The 21225-nt window shown below is 44.3% G+C and overlaps 1 protein-coding gene across 1 annotated transcript; it reads right to left on the reverse strand.

Annotated features, from left to right (window-relative positions):
* Positions 1-794: 794 nt before the first annotated feature.
* LOC138789359 (fibronectin type III domain-containing protein 7-like) lies at positions 795-21044 on the reverse strand. The gene is made up of 15 exons (XM_069967969.1): positions 20891-21044; positions 18061-18321; positions 15735-15992; positions 15194-15454; positions 14620-14880; positions 10434-10694; positions 9876-10136; positions 8108-8368; positions 7465-7725; positions 6919-7170; positions 5880-6140; positions 4559-4819; positions 4215-4475; positions 2447-2707; positions 795-949 (listed from the first exon to the last, which is right to left on the reverse strand). Exons 1-15 carry the CDS (start codon positions 21042-21044, stop codon positions 795-797), a joined length of 3690 nt encoding a protein of 1229 aa, XP_069824070.1.
* Between the last annotated feature and the right edge of the window lie 181 nt (positions 21045-21225).

Here is a 21225-nt window from a genome sequence, read left to right on the forward strand (position 1 = left end):
ATTGTTTCCAGTACTTATCAGCTGCTGTATGTCCTGCAGGAAGTGGTGGATTCGTTCTAGTCTGACACAGTGCTTTCTGCTGCCACCTCTGTCCAGGTCAGGAACTGTCCAGAGCAGTAGCAAATCCCCCTAGAAAACCTCTCCTGCTCTGGACAGTTCCTGACCTGGACAGAGGTGGCAGCAGAGAGCACTGTGTCAAACCTGAAAAAATACACCACTTTATGCAAGACATACAGCAGCTGATAAGTACTGGAAAGAATACATCACCTAATGTAGGTCATGAATTTACAAATCTGTATAACTTTCTGACACCGATTTTAAATTTTTTTTTTTTTGTTACTCCAGAGTACCCCTTAACATTTTTGAATTATCGCTTTTCAAGGGGTTTCCAGGCAAAATAAAACACGTGGATGGTTCCATAAATGTAATTTAAAAAATGCCACATCTGTCCAGGTCCAGCACAGCAGTCTCCAATCCCTATCTCCCACTAGTCTTCTCTATCTCCAAGTTCCTCTGACATCACAACACCACAGGGACTGCCCGCTGAGCCAATCAGCATCTGTAGTGGTGTCCCGCCCCAGTCTCTGATTGGTTAAGCAGGCATTTCCTTTGGGGCTGTGAGGTTACAGCAAACTAGGAGATACAGAAGAACAGCAGAATACAGGGAGCCCTGGGATGACATGTTAACACTACACCCTGTTGCCCAGCATATTGTTTATTTTGCCCAGACAATCCCTTTAAGTAATTTCTATATTTTACTTTGGCTTCTTTTCTGTGTCTCTTTCTTTTTTTAGTTAGTCATTCATTTTGATCTCTTTGTCTATTTTTTCCTCTTTCTCCTTTGAGCGTCTTCCTTCCTGGTTCACTGTTAGATGTTTCTGGCATCCAGTTTCTGATGTTTGGACATTAAAGCAGTTTTCAGCTTCAGGCAAAGTCTTAGAACGTAACTCTATTATATCACATAACACAGCGAATGTTCTCTATTTCCACTGAAGTTTGCGTCAGTTGTCTTTTGATGTTTTTGACCTAAATAGTATATGTTGTGTTCTCCATAGGGAGATCTGCGAGTGGGGGCCATTCACTCTTTTCTAGATTTAAAAAAAAGTCTATTTTCGCTATTTTTTAGGCCAATTTAGAACAAGAACACATAAACATCAGCTCTACTTAAAGGTAAAGTGACATCTATATTTTTTTTTATCAGAAACTGAAATATTACTTTTTTGCTTTGTTTTTTTTCTTTTATGCTCTATTTTCCTAATCTGTTTTTTTTTTCAGATTTTTTTTTTGTAAATTATCATAGGGAAATCCACATGGTGAGCCTCTTCTTTGCTCTGAGCAAACTTCGAGCATGTTCAGGTTCATCCAAACCCGAACTCTCGCCATTTGATTACTAGTGGCTGAAAAAGTTGGATGCAGCCCTAGGGAGTCCTGGATACATGGATACAGTCTATGGCCCATAGTTGTATCCATGTTTGCCAGGCAGCCTTAGAGCTGTATCTAACTTCCTCAGCTACTAGTTATCGAATGCACAGAGTTTGGGTTTGGACGAATCCAAACGTACTTGAAGTTCGCTCATCTCTAATCATAGGAACAATAGACTGGAGGAGACTCATATGGGAGAGTTTTCTAGGCATGCTCTGTGACCATTATCGAAGGTCACTAGTTATCGAATGCAGAGAGTTTGGGTTTGGAGAAATCCAAACGTACTTGAAGTTCGCTCATCTCTAATCATAGGAACAATAGACTGGAGGAGACTCATAGGGGAGGGTTTTCTAGGCATGCTCTGTGACCTAGGGAAATCCACGTGACCTAGGGAAATCCCCACGTGACATAGGGAAATTCACGTGGTGAGCCTCTTCTTAGCTTTGAGCAAACTTCGAGCATGTTCAGGTTCATCCAAACCTGAACTCTCAGCATTTGATTACCAGTGGCTGAAAAAGTTGGATGCAGCCCTAGGAAGTCCTGGATACATGGATACAGCCTATGGCCTATGGTTGTATCCATGTTTGCCAGGCAGCCTCAGAGCTGTATCTAACTTCCTCAACTTCTGGTAATCAAATGCAGAGTTTGGGTTTGGACGAATCCAAACGTACTTGAAGTTTGCTCATCTCTAATCATAGGAACAATAGACTGGAGGAGACTCATATGGGAGAATTTTCTAGGCATGCTCTGTGACCTTTGCATCCTATCTCATCTATATACTGGTCCTACTCTTTTATTGTAATTCTGTCTGTGATGATTAGGAAGAGAATGCTGAAAAAGCTCTCTCTATAGAACAGGAAGTCTCAACTTACTAATAGGCTTAGTGGCCAGACTGAAAACTGCAAGATTTCAGGATGGGTTTAAAACATAGACATCCCTTTAAAGAGTGTTTCAAAATGGGTCTCAACTTCTGCCCTGTACAAAACATGTGAAATATAAACTCCCACAAAATGTCTCCACTTACCTGTGTAAAATGTAATGGCCGGGCTTATTGTACTGTTGCATGTCTTTCCTTTTGCGAGAATAGTCGCTTTATATTGTAGACCACATGACAGCTGGGTAAAGTTGCAGGAAGAGTTGCCTGTAACGCACTGATATTGCTCCATCTGAGGCCCGGTGACCACTGTGGTGTAATATTCAGCTCCAAACACAGGAGTCCAAGACAAGGACACCCAATGGGACTCACAGTCAACCTTAGCCTGTAGATCAGTTGGCACACAAGGCACTGAAAAGAATGGGTTTGTTATTAACATGGGTTCTATTACCTTGTCTATACAGAGCGGGGTACTGGTTGGCTGGGTGAGAGGCATTTGATGTAGGTCTACGGATATAATGCATTTTTCAGTGGAACCAAGTGCCCCCAAAAAGTTGTCTACAGTTGTATCCGTAAAGTTACCTATAACCCTATTGCGTTGATCCAGAGAAAGGCAAGAAAAACCTTTATGAGGCAGATGCCAATGGAAAATTCCTTCCTCGCTTCAAATATGGCAATCAGACAGCACCCGGGCCCTACATGAGGTGCGGACAGTGTGCTGTAGCTGGCAGTCCCCTAGTGAGCATGGTACCTTTTGGTAATTTGTCGGTGGAGTGAATTATTGCACAATATCGGGTCTCCTACTGTAATGAAGAGTCAAAGAGGTGTTGTGGCTCAGCGTTTGTGCCACACTCTGGCTGACCTCACCAATCCTTCCTCTCCTTCCTGAATAATCTCTGCTCCCCAGCCTCCTGCACACTCAGCTGTCAGTCAGTGACTCTGAGTGTTTATTTCTGTTATAAACTACCTACACAGGACTGATCTGCAATCAGGTTTAGTTCTTTTGGAGCTGTGGTCTAAGTACTGTAAATCATTTGTTTAGAAACCAAAAAAATTTTTTTTTCCTGGGTTTAATTCTCCTGATGGAAATGAAATGTAGTTATTTGTTTATTTTTTAAGATTGCATCATTTTTTAAAGTGCAAAGAATTCCCAATAAGATCCAAATTGGTTTTAAAATCCATTTTTTCATACAATGGGGAGAAAAAAGAAACAAACTACATTTTATTTCCATCACAGGAATTGAACCCAGGAAAAAAAAACTGTGAGAAAATATTACTTTACTGAAAGAGTAGTAGATACATGGAACAAACTTCCAGCAGATGTGGTTGGTAAATCTACAATAACAGAATTTAAACATGCCTGGGATAAATACATATCTATCCTAAGATAATAAGAAGGAAATACTAAAAGAGCAGACTAGATGGACCCAGTGGTCTTTTTCTGCCGACAACCTTCTATGTTTCTATGTTGTGGTCTAGGGTGATTTACCCCTAGACAACAGCTCCAACACAACTCTGATTGCAAATCAGTCCTCTTGCTGACAGCATGAATGAGCAGGAGGCTGGACAACAGAGATTATTCATGAAGAAGAGGGAGGAGAAGGCAGTGGTGAGGTTTGCTATAGTGCAGCACAAACACTAAGCCACAACTCCTCTTTGACTCTTCATTACAGTAGGAGACCTGAGATTGTGCATAATCCACTGTACAGACAAATTATGCTCACTAGGGGACTGCCAGCTACAGCACCTCAGGTAGGGCCCGGGTGCTTCAGATTCCCTTTAATAAGTCACAGTCACAACATCAGAGTTTCATATTCTCATTGCTGTTACAGTAAAGAATCTTTGTCTATGCCAGTGGTACACCAATGACAACAAAGGAACCCAGTCATTTGATATAAATGTAATGGAGTCCAGTCACCTGTGTAGAGCTGCTCTATGGAGCTGGGTGCACTCTGACAATAGCTGCTTAATGCTGTCACCATCACTCCGTAGCTCTGTCCACACACCAAACCAGGGATTTTCCAAAAGGTATCTGTACTATTATGCAAAAAATACTCTCCGCTGAGTGATGTCAATCTGGATACATATGTCATCGCTCCGGGGGCTGCATCCCAGGTCACAAGAGTCGAATAATTAGAACAAGTGATGTTGGAGACCACGTTCTGAGGCTGGCATGGACCTGTAATAATGGACATCCATTAGATTTTGTATATTCTCCTTACGAAAAGTCATCACAAAAACAACTTAGAAATCAATTGTTACCAGTAGTGAGTGTAACCGGGGCAGATGCCAGACCGTTGCATTGCTCGTTGATGGCGGTAATTCTCACGCTGTATGCTTGACCACATTTTAACCCCCTGATCGTACAGTTGGTGCCTTCCGTTTGACAGGAATATGTGTCTCCTCCTGGACCAGTCATATTGGTGACATAACGGATGGCACCGGAAGTGACGCTCCAAGCCAGAAAAGCTGAATCGTTATAACAGTTGGGTTGGGGTATTTGCTGGACTGGGACACAAGGAGCTGAAAAAGATAATATAGCGGTATAAAACATATAGTGCCCTAATATTATATTATAGACAGTTCCGTTGGGAAGGAGGAGACTTTCCGAGTACCGCCTGGAAAACAGGGATACAGCCTATTACCTAGGCTGTATTCCTGTTTTCCAGGCAGTATTCGGGCAGTCTCCTCCTTTCCCACGGAACGGGCAGACATCCAGAATCAAATGAGGAAGGTTCGAGTTCGATCAAACCTAAGATTTCCAGATGTTCGATCATCTCTACTCGTGGTCCCCCCGCTGTTCTTCCATATCCACCTTTTCCTGTGACATCACAGTTAGAGATGAGCGAGCCAAGCCTCCCGAACCCAGATGCGTTCTGAACTTTGCAAAAAGTTTGGCTTGCTACCGAACCAAACTTTTTGCAAAGTTCGGACGAGTTCAGGAAGAGCGGTCACACGTCTCAAAAAAAAAAAAAAAAGTTATTCACACCGGTGAGAAATCCACCAGTGTCTTCTTGTCTTCTCCAGTCCCAACCCCATCATTTTCTCAGGTGAAGGCCCGCTCAGCCAATCACAGGCTGACGGGACAGCACTGCGAACTGTGATTGGCCGAGCGAGCAGTCGCTCTAGTGACAAGATTGACAGCCTGCTCAGCCAATCACAGGCTGCGGTGCTGTCCTATCGCAGTCACCTGTGGGGTGGGGGGCCTGTGGGGGCCTTTACCGGAGAAGACACTGAGATGCGACTGAAACGGAGAAGAAGGACCCAGGGAGAGAGCGGACATGTTAGTTTAAGGAGCGTCTTGTTAAAGTAAAATTCCTGTGGTTCCTTGACATGACAGAAACGGGGATGTACCAGAGGGGAAAGCCATGGATGGTGGTGCAGCGGGGGGGGGGGGGGGGGGGGGTGTTGGGTTCACCAATGCGGATAAATATAAGTTTTATTATGTTCCCACCACCACCTGCCCCCCCCCCCCCCCTGTGTTCTTTGGTGGTAATTTATGTAAGTGCACTAGATCTGTGATATTCTCCACTCACACAACATTCAGCAATGGGTAAGACGTACCGACCTACTGCACACTTACCAGTTTTGAATTGAATAGGTGAACTTGGCTCACTGCTGCTCACTTCATTGTCTGCTGTAACAGTAACCAGGTAAACTGTTCCACATGTCAAGTCAGTGAAGTGACAGGATGTATTCGTGGCGTTACAAACAGATATTTTGCCATTGGTCCCAACAGCTTCGGCTTGGTAGCTGTCAGCACCTGAACTCACGTTCCATGAAACTGTTACTAAATTACTTGCGCACTCCAGTTGTGTTGATACATTCTCAGGGCGGCAAGGGGCTTAAGAAAGAAGAGAATACAGTAAGAATTATATAATCATATGATATAATTTAATGAACCTTATAGTATGGTTAATATCAGAAAGAAAGACAATGGCTGAACGGGCTGTCACTCCCATGATGAGTCTATCTTGGTGGGACTGTAAATTGTAATTTGGGCTTCGTATTAGTAAAAAAAATCTAAACTGAAAAATTAAAAATAAACAGGCAACAGATCAGCCAAAATTTGTTGCGCCATAAACTGGAGTTTCCTTTAAAGAGACTCTGTCAGTAGGTTTATGGTGTCCTATCCCAGGGTAGCATAAACTAGTGACAGAGAAGCTGAACAGAATGATGTATCACTTACATTGTTCTATGCAGCTGATCCAGAGATCTCCTCCTGAATAACATGGACAATAAGTAGTCCTCTCCATTATGTGCATGAGCTCAGTAGTCCTGGATATTCATGAGAAGCAGCCCACCAGCTGCTGATTTGCAGTTATCTATCCATGCTGTGTATGGGCAGCCAGCTGTCAGTCAGCAGCTGGAGGGCGGGGGGGAGGGGTGCGGCCAGAATTCTATTATCCGGCATATTAGGAGAACGGCTGAACAGAGTCATGTAAGTAATACACCGATCTGTTCAGCCTTTTTGTCACTAGTTTATGCTGCCCTCATTTAAGGCAGCAAAAACCTAGTGACAGATTCCCTTTAAATATTTAACCAATCAACACCTGATGAATTCTGGGTAATATTTTATAACCCCAGCAAATTGTAGAAATAGATACATGTATTGTCCTCACCTGTTTGAAAGTCGTAGCTGGCGCTGACTTTACTGCACTGGGGTCCAATGGCTGTTACCGACATAGAGTACTGGTGACCACACATGAGGTCCTTCATGTTGCATGAAGTATTGGACGTCTGACACGTGTGTATTCCTCCGTCGGTGCCGGTTACCGCTGTGGTGTAACTCACAGCACCGTGTGCTTCTCCCCAGGCCAGAGTGACCACATTAGAAGTAATATTAGCTTGTAGGTTCAGTGACGAACATGGGGCTGAAAGATGGGGAAAAGCAAAATACATTCATTCAGAGTGAAAACTTTTATCTGAATCAATCATAGGTCTGGCCTTTGGGATTGCCACCGATTATGAGAATGGAGGTCAATATCGCCTGATGAATGGAGTTACAGTGCACATGCTCGACCACCATCCTCTATGGGTCTTCTGACCATAGCTGCTTGGATAGCTTTTGAAATCCTACAGAGCACGAGTAGAGCATCGGTAGGGCATTGACCTCCATTCTTGGTGCTGTCTCGGTCATTGGATCCCTTCAACAATCAATAACTCACCTGTTAGGAACTGGGTGACACTGCTCGCTTTACTGTTGCAAACCACATTCTGTGCAGTGACTGCTACGGTGTAGACGTCCCCACATAGTAAATCCTGTACCCGGCATGATGTATTCTTATTGCTGCAGTTGTGTCTGTCTCCATAGGAGTCGGCCAATGACAACGTATAGTTGAGGGCACCGGGCGAAACACCCCAAGACACCAGAACTGAGTTATCTGTACAGTTTAGAGATGGACGTACAGCCTGGGGTACACAGGGGGCTGGAGATTAGAAGTGACATCATGTAAGTGAAGGTAAAGCCATTGACATCATCATTGGGTATAATAATAAAGTCATGAGTAAGTACATAGAACACCATGGATATTATACAGATTTTCTAGTATCACCTAGAAAATAAAATATTATATTGTAGATATTCATATGAGAAGTAGTGCAGGGCTGATGTGCTACCAGAAGAGACCCATCATGAACAATGGTAAAAATTGTAAACCTACACGGCAGATTTGTCTAAGAAATTTTAATTGATCAGAATGGACATGGAAACTGTATATGATCGTTTAGTAATGTTTTTCTTCATCCTTAGCAAATACACTATGCACTATACATAGCTGGGTCAGGTGAGGTTGAACGTCACCGCCTTACCGGAAGAGATTGTGACGTTTCTGCTCATCGGCCCATCGCAGTATTTGTTGGTGGCATACACGGACGCGGTGTAATCTACTCCACAAGGCAGGCTGGGGAAGCTACAGTTCGCTCCCGTGGATTTGCAGGTCCTGTTGATGTTATCGGATCCCATTAGGTTGGAGGTGAAATTTTGAATATTGGTCATCGGACTCCAGGACAGAACTAGTGATCCAGTGTCACAATCCATTCCCGTAACCAAGTGGTCGGGGGCACAGGGAGCTAGGAAAGAGAGGAATGGGTGTTATGAAAAGTGTGGGTCAGACTCGTACAGCTCCATATATTATCATGTCTCAATGACCTAACCAAAACTTACCTTCACGTCATAAGTCAATATATAATATTAGCTATAGCCAGATTTTTACAGCCTACAGCCTGTTGGTTAAACCCACTTATTTCACAATGTAATGTCTACGGTGGCCTCCTGACTCTCTCCCAATGTCAGATTTTGGAGAAGAAAAGGATTGGACTTGTTGTATTTCAACTGCCTGATCTATTTGTTCTTGGTAGAGATGAACGAACTTCCGGAATGTTCAGGTTTGTCATTTGATGCATTCTTATTAAAACATAGATATATCCTTTGGCTTGTGGCTTTATCCATGTTTTCCAGCCCTCCCTAAGGCTGCACCCAACTTCTCCAGCTACCAGAAGTCAAATGCCCAGCATTCTGGTTCAGAAGAACCAAAACTTTCAGAAAGTTCTCTCATCACTAGTTCCCGGAGGTTTCTTCTCCAATCCATTTGTTTCGAGGAGCCAAGTGGCCATCAGAGGTAAGTGACGGCTACCTCCTCCCTTCGTCCCATTCAGATCATAGCAGTTGAGTGTGCTTGAACTCTGAATTGAAGTAAGTAGCTGCCATATACTTCTGGCAACAGCTTTTTTCCCCTAAGGACAAAAGGATCAGGCATGTTAAAAATCCAACTGGTTGAACCTTCTCTTTCCTGACATCTGCCGCCAGGGAAGAGTCAGTCGGCCCCATCCACAATACTTGATCAGCCAGTCCTGCTGAAATTAGGATCAGGGAGGGACCAGCGGACTGTCTATGTGTATGGAATCCACCTGACTGAGGCCAAAGGATCAGGCATGCTGAATTTCACCTGCCTGACTCTTCGGAAGAAGATTTACTGCCAAAGGTGTCTACAGTTGACTTACCCTTCCCTTCTCCATTCAACTTGAACTTTCATGTGTATGGGATGAACATATGAGAAATACAAAGATGTGGTCATCAGCCATTAAAGGTGTAATGGCACTGTCAATCTTTTGTTAAAGGAAACCCATCACCATAAAATGCTACCTACGCTATCAGCATCATGTTATAGAGCAGAAGAAGCTGAGTGGATTGATATATATCTTTATGGGAAAAGATTCAGTATAACTTGTAATTCATCAATTGAAATCTCTGCTAAGGAGTCCTGCCATTGAGTGGCACCACCCACTGGACTCCTTATCACAGAATGATCAGAGATTTCCATCAACATGTTACAAGTTATACTGAATCTTTTCCCACAAAGTTATATATCAATCTGCTCAGCTCATCCTGCTCTATAACATGATGGCTATGGATTAGATAGCATTGTCTTGGTGACAGAATCCCTTTAAGTTTGAGTATTGCTTTGGTGCACAGCAGTATTTTGTAGGTGCCAAGAGGAAGGGAGTCACACGCAATGAGATGGAAGGGCTACCCTTGATTATACCGGTAGACAGACTACGGTCTATATATGGCTTTTACCTGTGACAAGTTGTGCGACCACGCTGCTTTCACCTTCGCATTGTGCATTAAATGGTGTGATGATAAAGTCATATATGACTCCGCAGCTTAACTGATCAATGCTGCAAGTAGTGGACGAGGATTTACAGGTAGGACCGTTTGCTACTGGTCCTATAATAGCAGCGGTGTAGTTGGCCGCCCCGAGGGTCCTGCTCCAGGACAATGCCGCACGGTTGGTCAGGCAGTCAATGGTTGACGTGACATTCTGAGGCTTGCAGGGTGCTGGAATACAAATAATAAAGAAAAGGAATATTAAATATAAAAAGGACTAAAATAATTGTGTATGAACATCGGGGGAGAATTATCAAACATTGTGTAAAGTGAAACTTGCTCAGTTGCCCCTAGCAACCAATCAGATTCCATCTTTCATTTTCCAAAGAGTCTGTGAGGAATGAAAGGTGGAATCTGATTGGTTGCTAGGGGCAACTGAGCCAGTTTCACTTTACCCCATGTTCGATAAATATATATAAGTCTATATATCTACATATAAATCTATTGATGTGATACTGATGAAATTACCTGTAAAGACAAACTCCGAGGCATTGACCACGTTGCTACAACTCGGCCCAAAGGTCTCCACCGTCACCGCGTATTTCTGCCCACATTTTAAGCCGTAAACCACACAGCTGGAAACTGAAGTGTTGCATATGCTTCTCCATCCGTCCTCGCTGCTGAGCATAGCCGTGTATGTGACTCCTCCAGTTGCGGCCTCCCAGGTGACAGCCGCATAGTCACTGCCACATTGGTACTGGGCGTGAATGTTTCTTACTGCACAGGGAACTGAAAGAGGAGGAAAACTATTACTTCTATAATATTGATATAGAGGAGAACAAAAAAAGCAATTTTTAAAGCACAGGAGAGGCACCAGAAATACACAATGTCGGGGAGACAGGGGGCTTAAGTAAAAAAAAACAACAAGTTATTCACCTTTCCATTCGCTCCCACATTGCTGTGGTACTGCAACTTTGGGGGAGGGGCAGGAGGGGGGTTATTACTATTTCTGGGCACAGAAGGAGGAAACATTGCTACTAGGGGGAACAGGAGGGGGGATTACTGCTACAAAGGGAATAGGAGGGGGATTATTTCTATTTGGGGTAAAGAAGGGGATTATAATAGTGCAGAATGGAGGTGCAAAAGGGATCTTTTTAAGTGTGCAGACAAAAAGGGAGGTATTTACAGCGTAGAGGAAAAGAAGGGGCTTATCGCTCTGTAAGTCTTTAATAGGGGGAACTATTCATGTTTGGGGCACTATAGATAGGGTATTGTATAAGAGGGAGGAGGGTGCTGGAAAAGTGCAGAGACTAAAATGTTTGTCCGATAGATGCTGCAAGTCATGGCTAACAGAGGTCTTTATGATGGTGCAAACCAAATGGAGAAGAAAAGAAAAAGAGAACGATTCACCTGTTAGTCACTGGATGTAACTGGAAGAAGGTTTGGACGGCACTCAGGGCTGGGGGTGCCTGGACAGAATACAGTCTATGCAAAGAAGGTTTCCGGTACCAGGGCCGGCCTTTGGGGTATGCGACCTGTGCGATTGCACAGGGCGCATCACTCCTGGCCGGCCAGGGGGCGCTCCGGCAGACACTGACAGCTGCACATCTAACTTAGAAACAGGAATCTCTAAGTTACATGTGCTGTGTGTAAGCTGGAGCGCCCCCTGGCCGGCCGCCTCCCCTCCTCCTGTGGTGGTTTGTTTGGGGCGCTCCTGCAGACAGGCAGCACATCTTACTTAGAGATTCCTGTTTCTAAGTTTGATGTGCAGCCAGTAGGGACATTAGTGGGGGCTCTCGGTGCCCACCAAGGCTGGGGACTCATTACATTGATGTTCCAGGTATGTGCCGGTAAGCCCCGCCTCCTGTCAATAAGCCCCGCCCCCAATGAGACCCGCGGGTGGCATACTCACAAAGCCTCAGTATAAGTGCAATAGACTGCACGGTCCTCATGCATACCCAGCTTCACCGACAGGATCCAGTGTCTCCTGCTAGGGAGCAAAAAACACCAGCACCCAAACTGTCTGTGCCTCATCATACACAGTGACCCCCTGCAGGGGGCGCTGGAGGGAGCACAGTGTTGTAGAGATAACCTTAGTCTTCTCTGTGATTCTGTCCTTCTCTACTGTAATTACTACATTGCTGGGATACAGACAGGCCAGTGACTTCTCACCATATCCATCAATCCCACCCATCATCCTGATGAGGTGCACCAAGCAAGGGGAGGTAGATACTGGAGGGTGTAAGAAGAACACAGGGAGATAGCAGCAGCCACATCCTCAGTGTGCTACAACAGACTATTGTTCATGTTATCAGGAAACCAGAGGGATCAGCAGCCGCAGCAGCAGACTGATCAGCACAGATGACTGACTAAACAGCTATGGGAAACAGAATAATATGTAGACTACTGTACCAGCGCAGCCAAGTCCTATAGATTGTTTCCTCTGGTCAGTAAGGCTTCTTTCCATACATATTAGTCTATATGGTCATCCATCCAGGGCCGTATTACCAGCTGCTGCTGCCCTAAGCACTAAACCTGAGGACGCCCCGTCCTCACTCACCAATTAGCATCAGGACTGGTAGATTGATAGGTAAGACCTTCAGGCGTCACATTTACTACCGCCACACCTAACCTGAACAATACCGCCATACTGTAACTCGGTAACACTGCCATACCAGACCTGACCAATACCGCCATACTGTGACTGGATAACACCGCTATATCAGACCTGACCAATACCGCCATACTGGGATTGGATAACACCGCCACACCTGACCTGACCAATACCGCCATACTGTGACTCGATAACACCGCCATACCAGACCTGACCAATACCGCCATATTGTGACTGGATAACACCGCTATACCAGACCTGACCAATACCGCCATACTGTGACTGGATAACACCGCTATACCAGACCTGACCAATACCGCCATACTGTGACTGGAGAACACCGCTATATCAGACCTGACCAATACCGGCATACTGTGACTGGATAACACCGCTATATCAGACCTGACCAATACCGCCATACTGTGACTCGATAACACCGCTACACCAGACCTGAACAATACACTCATACTGTGACTGGATAACATCGCCATACCAGACCTGACCAATACCGCCATACTGTGACTGGATAACACTGCCACACCAGACCTGAACAATGCAACCATACCCCTCTTCGAAAAGACACCAGATTTATTGGCAAGACGGGAGACTAGAAAAAAAAAAAAAAGTTGTTTCCTTCCCCCTGCTTCCTTGTGCTGCCCTAGGCTTCGGACCACGGATACCTAGAAGTAAATACATCCCTGCATCCATCATCTATCCACATATTATGGACCATCATACAGAGTAATGATTTCTATGGACGGAGAAGCTGTTTGTGCACGGTCTCTATAAGGTTTGGGCTACATACAGACTTCTTGTTTCAAAGCAGCCGCAGTCCACAGGAATACATTTAGTCACATGGTTTTCGCAATAATACTGGGGGGAATGCAGGGTCATGGTCAATGCAACCTCATTAACCTATATGAGTGATGGAGTCATGCCACAGGTGGTTTCTGGTCACACAACTGGGAATTGCCAAATATATCCCCAGGCTTGTGAAAAACTTTAATCAGACAATCATATAAAAAAAAAAATTTAAAAGAAAGAAACAGGGTGATGTGGTCACTCAGCTTTCCCAGTATCCTTTAGTCAGTATGATGGAGGTCACCCAGCTTTCCCAGCATCCTGTAGTCAGTATGATGGAGGTCACCCAGTTTTCCCAGCATCCTGTAGTTAGTATGATGGAGGTCACCCAGCTTTCCCACCATCTTGTAATCAGTACAGTGGAGGTCACCCAGCTTTCCCAGCATCTAGTAGTGAGTATAGTACTCATATTGTACTCATGATAGGAGTACATCCTTGTGCTGCCCCTTGGAATCAGAAAGGCCATGGTCGGCCACGGAGGAGGACTTTTGTGTCCTCCTGTTCGCTAGGGTTTAGGGGTGGCGCTCGTTGTAGTAGGATTTAGTCTAGGGGGGGCGCCAAAAGAAAGTTTTGCACAGGGCGCCGTCTACCCTAAGGCCGGCCCTGTCCGGTACTCACCCAATCTTCTGCATATGAATTTATTTATATACAAATGTACAAGGTGAATACAGCACACCAGACAGGACGCGTTTTGGCTTTCTTGCCTTTCTCAACTAGCCCCGACTCTAGTTCTCGACTAGTTGAGAAAGGCAAGAGAGCCGAAACGCATCCTGTCTGGTGTGCTGTATTCACCTTGTACATTTGTATATAAATAAATTCACATGCAGAAGATCGGGTGAGTGCCGGAAACCTTCTTTGCATAGACTGAATGTAACTGCACTTTAATCACTATATTGTGTAATCACTATATTGTTAACTCTCTACAGTGGTTTCTATTCAGTGCAGTGCATCTCTCAATTTTATTTTATTTTTTATGGCGCGGAGGGGGGGGGGGGATATTTTATGTGGGCTGGAAGGGTGCTTTATGTGCCAGGGCTGCTTTTTAGTCCCAGTCCAGCCCTGGCTGTCATAACACAAATATGTTACAGGTCTGCACCCTACAGCTGGGAATTGCAGTACCAAAAGAGAAAAGAAAATGGCCTTAGCTATGAAGCAATAATTGTTAAATAATGTACATAAGAATCAAGAGAGAAGAAAGAAATCATACATGTGATACAAATGTCCATCCAAAGCACAAACCTGTATAAAAAGGCAGAGCTCCACTGAAACCACTGCTACAAGTCTTCCCGACAGCGATGATGGAGGCATCAAACCTCAGACCGCAGGAGAGTTGTGTGTAGCTGCAGGAGGTGTTGCTGGATTGGCAGTAATACTGCTCCCCCTGAGGCCCAGTAGCCACTGTTGTATAATTCACGGCTCCTGCCGTCTGGGCCCATGATAGAGTCACAGTGTTGGAATTACAATTTATGTCAGGACGAACTTGGCTTGGGAGACAGGGAACTGAAAAATACAAAGTGTGTTATTACATATGATATTGAGCAGCCCTGCAGTTCCCGACACAGCCATTTGTGGCAGCAGAGGGCCACATAGTGCTAAAGTCAATGTAAAAATAAAATTAAAAAATCTTTAATAAAGTTATATTATAAATTATCTAACTTTAGTACCTTTAAATACATGTATAAGAAAAAAGAAAATGAAACTCGGTAATATATCTTATTAGATAAAACAGTCAGATGTTACATAGATCTCATTACAACCCCAGAGAATTATACACTTTATACTATTTACTATATGAAGAGTTAATCCGACTGACCTGTATACAATGCAGCTGGAGAGCTGGGTTCACTCTGACACTGATCATTGATGGCCGTCACTGTTGCATTATAGGCCTGCCCGCATGGAAGATCGTGGATCTCACAGCCCAGCTCGGTGTTGTTGCATATAAGATATTGGTTTCCTGGTGTCCTCAGCATTGAATAATAACGCTGAGCTCCCAGGGATGGATCCCAGCTCAGCCTGACCACCGAACTGGAGCAATTTATATCCACAACCACATTGCGAGGCTGACAAGGAACTGAAATCACATGGGCAATAATAGAGGTATCATATTATAAATGAGAAATATAATGTTTTACTGAGAGGTCAGTGATATGCATTTAAAGGGGTTGGAAAAACATGGCCACTTTCTTCCAAAAACAGCGCCACTCTTGTCTTCAGTTAGGTTGTGGTATTGCAGCTCAGTGCCAATGAAGTGAATATTCATTAATATTGTAATACCACACACAATCTGAAGACAGGGGTGGCACTGTAATTCTGGATATGACATAACATATGGTTGCAAACAAGGAGCTTACCGGTTGTTAAGCTAGCCGGGATGGCGGCCGGGCCCCTGCATTGCTGATTGATCGCAGTCACCGTGACATTGTAGACTTGTCCGCACTTCAGCTGATTGATAATGCAGTTGGTGCCTGTGGTATTACAGGACATCTGGTCTCCAGTGCTGGACACATTGGCCACGTAGCTGATGGCACCAGGAGTCTGACCCCAAGACAGTGATGCTGAGTTGTTGGAGCAGATAATCTGGGGCGTCTGCTGTAATGGGACACAAGGAGCTGGAAAAGGACATTATTATAGTCTAGTATCATTATATATGCTGCGTCACATACCTGCAGACATTATCAAACTCAAAAAGCACTCTATATTCTATATAAATTTAATTTTACATATATTACGTTTCATTAATGTAACATCAATAAGCCATAGCATTAAAGGAGGAGTCCGGCGAAAATTTTTATTAAAGTATTGTATTGCCTCCCAAAAGTTATACAAATCACCAATATTCACTTATTACGGGAAATGCTTATAAAGTGCTTTTTTCCCTGCACTTACTACTGCAGCAAGGCTTCACTTCCTGGATAAAATGGTGATGTCACTTCCTGGATAACATGGTGATGTCACTTCCTGGATAACCTGGTGATGTCACTTCCTGGGTAACCTGGTGATGTCACTTCCTGGATAACACGGTGATATCACTTCCTGGATAACATGGTGATGTCACTTCCTGGATAAAATAGTAATGTCACGCCCCGACTCCCAGAGCTGTGCTGGCTGTGGCTGCTGGAGAGGATGATGGCAGGGGGACACTGAGGGGAACAGGGCACTGGGGGGACACTGAGCATCCCTCTGCCATCATCCTCTCCAGCAGCCACAGCCCGCACAGCTCCATGTTATCCAGGAAGTGACATCACCATGTTATCCAGGAAGTGACATCACCATGTTATCCAGGAAGTGACATCACCATGTTATCCAGGAAGTAAAGCCTTGATGCGGTAGTAAGTGCAGGAAAATAAGCACTTTATGTGCATTTCCCATAATAAGTGCATATTGGTGATTTGTATAACTTTGTTTTGGGGTGCAATACAAGACTTCTCCTTTAAAACAGCTGCCTAATATTGTGTGTCATATAATAGAATAAATACACATAATAATTCCTTAGATCAAGTTGCTTTTTATCATAGCCAGTAGTATTTTTTTTAGCAGTTTGCTTTACAGCACCTCTTCTGTGTGATTGAACCTAACAGAGTAGCATTCACCCCTCACACACATCAGTGAGTCCTGGTCACTAGCCGTCATTCCTTGGACGCCTATGGTAGGTACTAACCACTTCACACTGGGAACACCTCACAAGACCGGCTGCTCTAGAGATGCTCTGACCCTGGTGTCTACACATTTCTATTAGGTCGCTGACCGGCACAGTGATGTTTTTTGGTTAGGGACTCATGTGTATCAGAAGACCTGCACGTGGTACATGAGGCAATATGGTTTGGACAAATTATATACTACTTTCTGATGTTGGTTTTAAATGTAGCTGAATAAGCTTTTGTATCAGCCATGGGTGTGATGTGCAGCCATTTCTGTCTTTTTGGCTTGTGCATATTTTATTTATTCTGTCCCTTTTTTCATTGTAGCTAGCACTCGTGCTTTGTAAGACCCATGTGATCCAAATTAGCAGGAAGCACCTGTGTACATAAGGTGAGGATCTCCTAGTATTCTCCCATTCTACCTGCAGAGCAATGGAGAGAGGTAAGAGCTTGTTCACACTTGTGTTGCTTGGCGACCACTTTTTCCGCCGGTGGCGCCTGCGGTGTTCGGGGGGGCCCTTTAGGTTCTGGTCCTGTGACAATCGGGTTGCAGGGCCATTCCGTGGCCCCCCTTCTCTGCTTGCGCACGTTTTGCGGGGATTGTGGTTGCTGACCGGCACAGTGATGTTTTTTGGTTAGGGACTCATGTGTATCAGAAGACCTGCACGTGGTACATGAGGCAATATGGTTTGGCCAAATTATATACTAACTTCTGATGTTGGTTTTAAATGTAGCTGAATAAGCTTTCGTGTCAGCCATGGGTGCGATGTGCAGCCATTTCTGTCTTTTTGGCTTGTGCACATTTCTATTAGGCCCTTGTCACTCAGGTCTCTTACTGACTAATGCAACTCCTAACAAGCTCCATTATCACCCATTACTCCATGTAATTTGCGTTACCTGTCAGTGGTTTTAATGTTATGGCTGATCAGTGTACATAGAGGTTGTGCCTTTTTACCCTGGTGTCGGCCATACCTGTAGGCCACTGAAACAGAACTTTTGGTCAGTTCCATATCCAGCCTATAGGACTATATGCACTCACCGGTGAGCAGCTCTATGGGCAGGCTCGCTTTACTGCTGCTTTCCTTATTGGTGGCTAAGACGGTTATCAGGTATTTCTGCCCACACGATAACCCCACAATGTTGCAGGAGGACGTGGTAGATTGGCAAACATAACTTCCCCCATCTGGAAGGACCGCCGACGCTGTATAATTCTCAGCTCCTGGGCTGGGGCTCCATACAATGGTCGCTGCGTTGGTCACACAGTCCACACTCGCAGTCACATTTTGGGGCATACAAGGAGCTGAGGATAATAAGACAGATGGGATAACCTCATTGGAGATTTGGAAAGAAATTAAAAAATAGAAATACGTTGGCAGACCAAAAAGTAATTGTTATGCCTGTGGAAGTGCCTAGATTTTTGAGGACTGAAATGCATTGCAACAAAAACAAAGTAAGGCTCAGTTCACATGGAGTAAAACTGGCTGTCATAATTCTCCGCTGCGGTCCATTCTTCATCGCGGAGAGAGGAGGTGCGCAAGCCTTCCATAGACACCATTATGACACAGAGGCAGTTTTAGTCTGTGTGAACTGGCCCTTATGTGGAGAATTTTTTTTGCTCTTTCAGAAAGGTTCCGTTTTGTGGAGAATAAGATTCCTAGGTCGGATTCCCTCATTTGATGCCCAGGCTGTTGGTTTAGAGATTTTTCATCCGATATCCCAAAGGTTGGGGAAAAGCTAGATGAGTCCTTACAGGAGCGGGGACTACTTCCCAATGTCATAGGAGATACATGAGTTGTAAATAGATCATCATCCCTTCCATTGATTCCATCAGTTGGAGCCACAACAATTTGACATCGGAGAGCGCCTTTACCTTTCATATTCTGGAGTCAATTGGGGAGATTTATCAAACATGGTGTAAAGTAAAACTGGCTCAGTTGCCCACTGGCAACCAATCAGATTCCACCGTTCATTTTTGAAAGAGTCTGTGAGGAATGAAAGGTGAAATCTGATAGGTTGCTAGGGGCAACTGAGCCAGGTCTACTTTACACCAGTTTGATAAATCTCCCCAAATATTTATAGGTAGTCATCTTACCCCAGTGACATATAGGCCACTCTTCACAGACTATTTAGGATCTATATTCCGGAGTTAATAATATAGGTAGTCATCTTACCTCAGTGACATGTAGGCCACTCTTCACAGACTATTTAGGATCTATATTCCGGAGTTAATAATATAGGTAGTCATCTTACCTCAGTGACATGTAGGCCACTTTCACAGTCCATTTATGATCTATATCCCGGAGTTAATATACATAGGTAGTCATCTTACCCCAGTGACATATAGGCCACTCTTCACAGTCCATTTATGATCTATATCCCGGAGTTAATATACATAGGTAGTCATCTTACCTCAGTGACATAAAGGCCACTCTCCACAGTCCATTTAGGATCTATATCCTGGAGTTAATATACATAGGTAGTCATCTTACCCCAGTGACATATAGGCCACTCTCCACAGTCCATTTAGGATCTATATCCCGGAGTTAATATACATAGGTAGTCATCTTACCCCAGTGACATGTAGGCCACTCTTCACAGACTATTTAGGATCTATATTCCGGAGTTAATAATATAGGTAGTCATCTTACCTCAGTGACATATAGGCCACTCTCCACAGACTATTTAGGATCTATATTCCGGAGTTAATAATATAGGTAGTCATCTTACCTCAGTGACATGTAGGCCACTCTTCACAGTCCATTTAGGATCTATATCCCGGAGTTAATATACATAGGTAGTAATCTTACCTCAGTGACATGTAGGCCCCTCTTCACAGACTATTTAGGATCTATATCCCGGAGTTAATATACATAGGTAGTCATCTTACCCCAGTGACATATAGGCCACTCTCCACAGTCCATTTAGGATTTATATCCGGGGGGAATATATATATATATAGGTACTCATCTTACCTCAGTGACATATAGACCACTCTTCACAAACCATTTAGGGTCTATATTCTGAAGTTAATATATATAGGTACTCATCTTACCCCAGTAACATATAGGTCCCTCTTCACAGACCATTTAGGATCTATATGCCAGAGTTAATATATAAAGGTACTCATCTTACTTCAGTGACATAAAGGCCACTCTCCACAGTCCATTTAGGTTGCATATCCCGGAGTTAATAATATAGGTAGTCATCTTACCTCAGTGACATATAGGCCACTCTTCACAGACCATTTATGATCTATATTCCGGAGTTATTATATATAGGTACTCATCTTACCTCAGTGACATAAAGGCCACTCTCCACAGTCCATTTAGGTTGCATATCCCGGGGTCAATATATATAGGTAGTCATCTTACCTCAGTGACATATAGGCCACTCTTTACGGACCATTTAGGATCTATATTCCGGAGTTAATATATATAGGTACTCATCTTAGGCCCCGTTCCCACTGAGGAAAGGTAGCGGAATTCCGCGACGGAATGCCGTTAGCCTCCCGCTCATAATGGGAGTCTATGGGAGGCGCGCGCTCCTGCCCTGTCCGCGCTGAAGAATGAACATGTTCATTCTTCAACGCGGACAGGGCAGGAGCGCGCGCCTCCCATAGACTCCCATTATGAGCGGGAGGCTAATGGCATTCCGCGGCGGACAATTCCGTCGCGGAATTCCGCTACCTTTCCTCAGTGGGAACGGAGCCTTACACCAGTGACATATAGGCCACTCTTTACTGACCATTTAGGATCTATATTCCGGAGTTAATATATATAGGTACTCATCTTACACCAGTGACATATAGGCCACTCTCCACAGTCCAGTTTTGGTCCATATAAAGATTACTGAGTGCGTAGCGTTCTCACCTGTTTGAAAGACTTGTTTGTCACTGCAGTTACTCCTGCAGTAGCGACCATGCGCGGACACAGTCATATTATACCAGGAGCCGCACATCAGTTGTGTCACTGAGCAGCTTGTGTTTGGAGTGTGACATTCATATTTGTCTCCATTGTCTCTCATCATGAGGGCCGTGTAATTCATCGCTCCGATAGAGCCCATCCAGGATATACTCACGACTTCAGCCCCAACCAGGGGTCTCATGCTAGTGGGGGTGCAGGGTGCTGGAACAAAGGCAGAAGCAATCATATTATATCATAATTATATAAAATATATAATAGATCATGGTATCCTTGTTCCGTTC

The sequence above is a fragment of the Dendropsophus ebraccatus genome, chromosome 4 (genome assembly GCF_027789765.1).
Source record: "Dendropsophus ebraccatus isolate aDenEbr1 chromosome 4, aDenEbr1.pat, whole genome shotgun sequence".
NCBI lineage: Eukaryota > Metazoa > Chordata > Amphibia > Anura > Hylidae > Dendropsophus > Dendropsophus ebraccatus.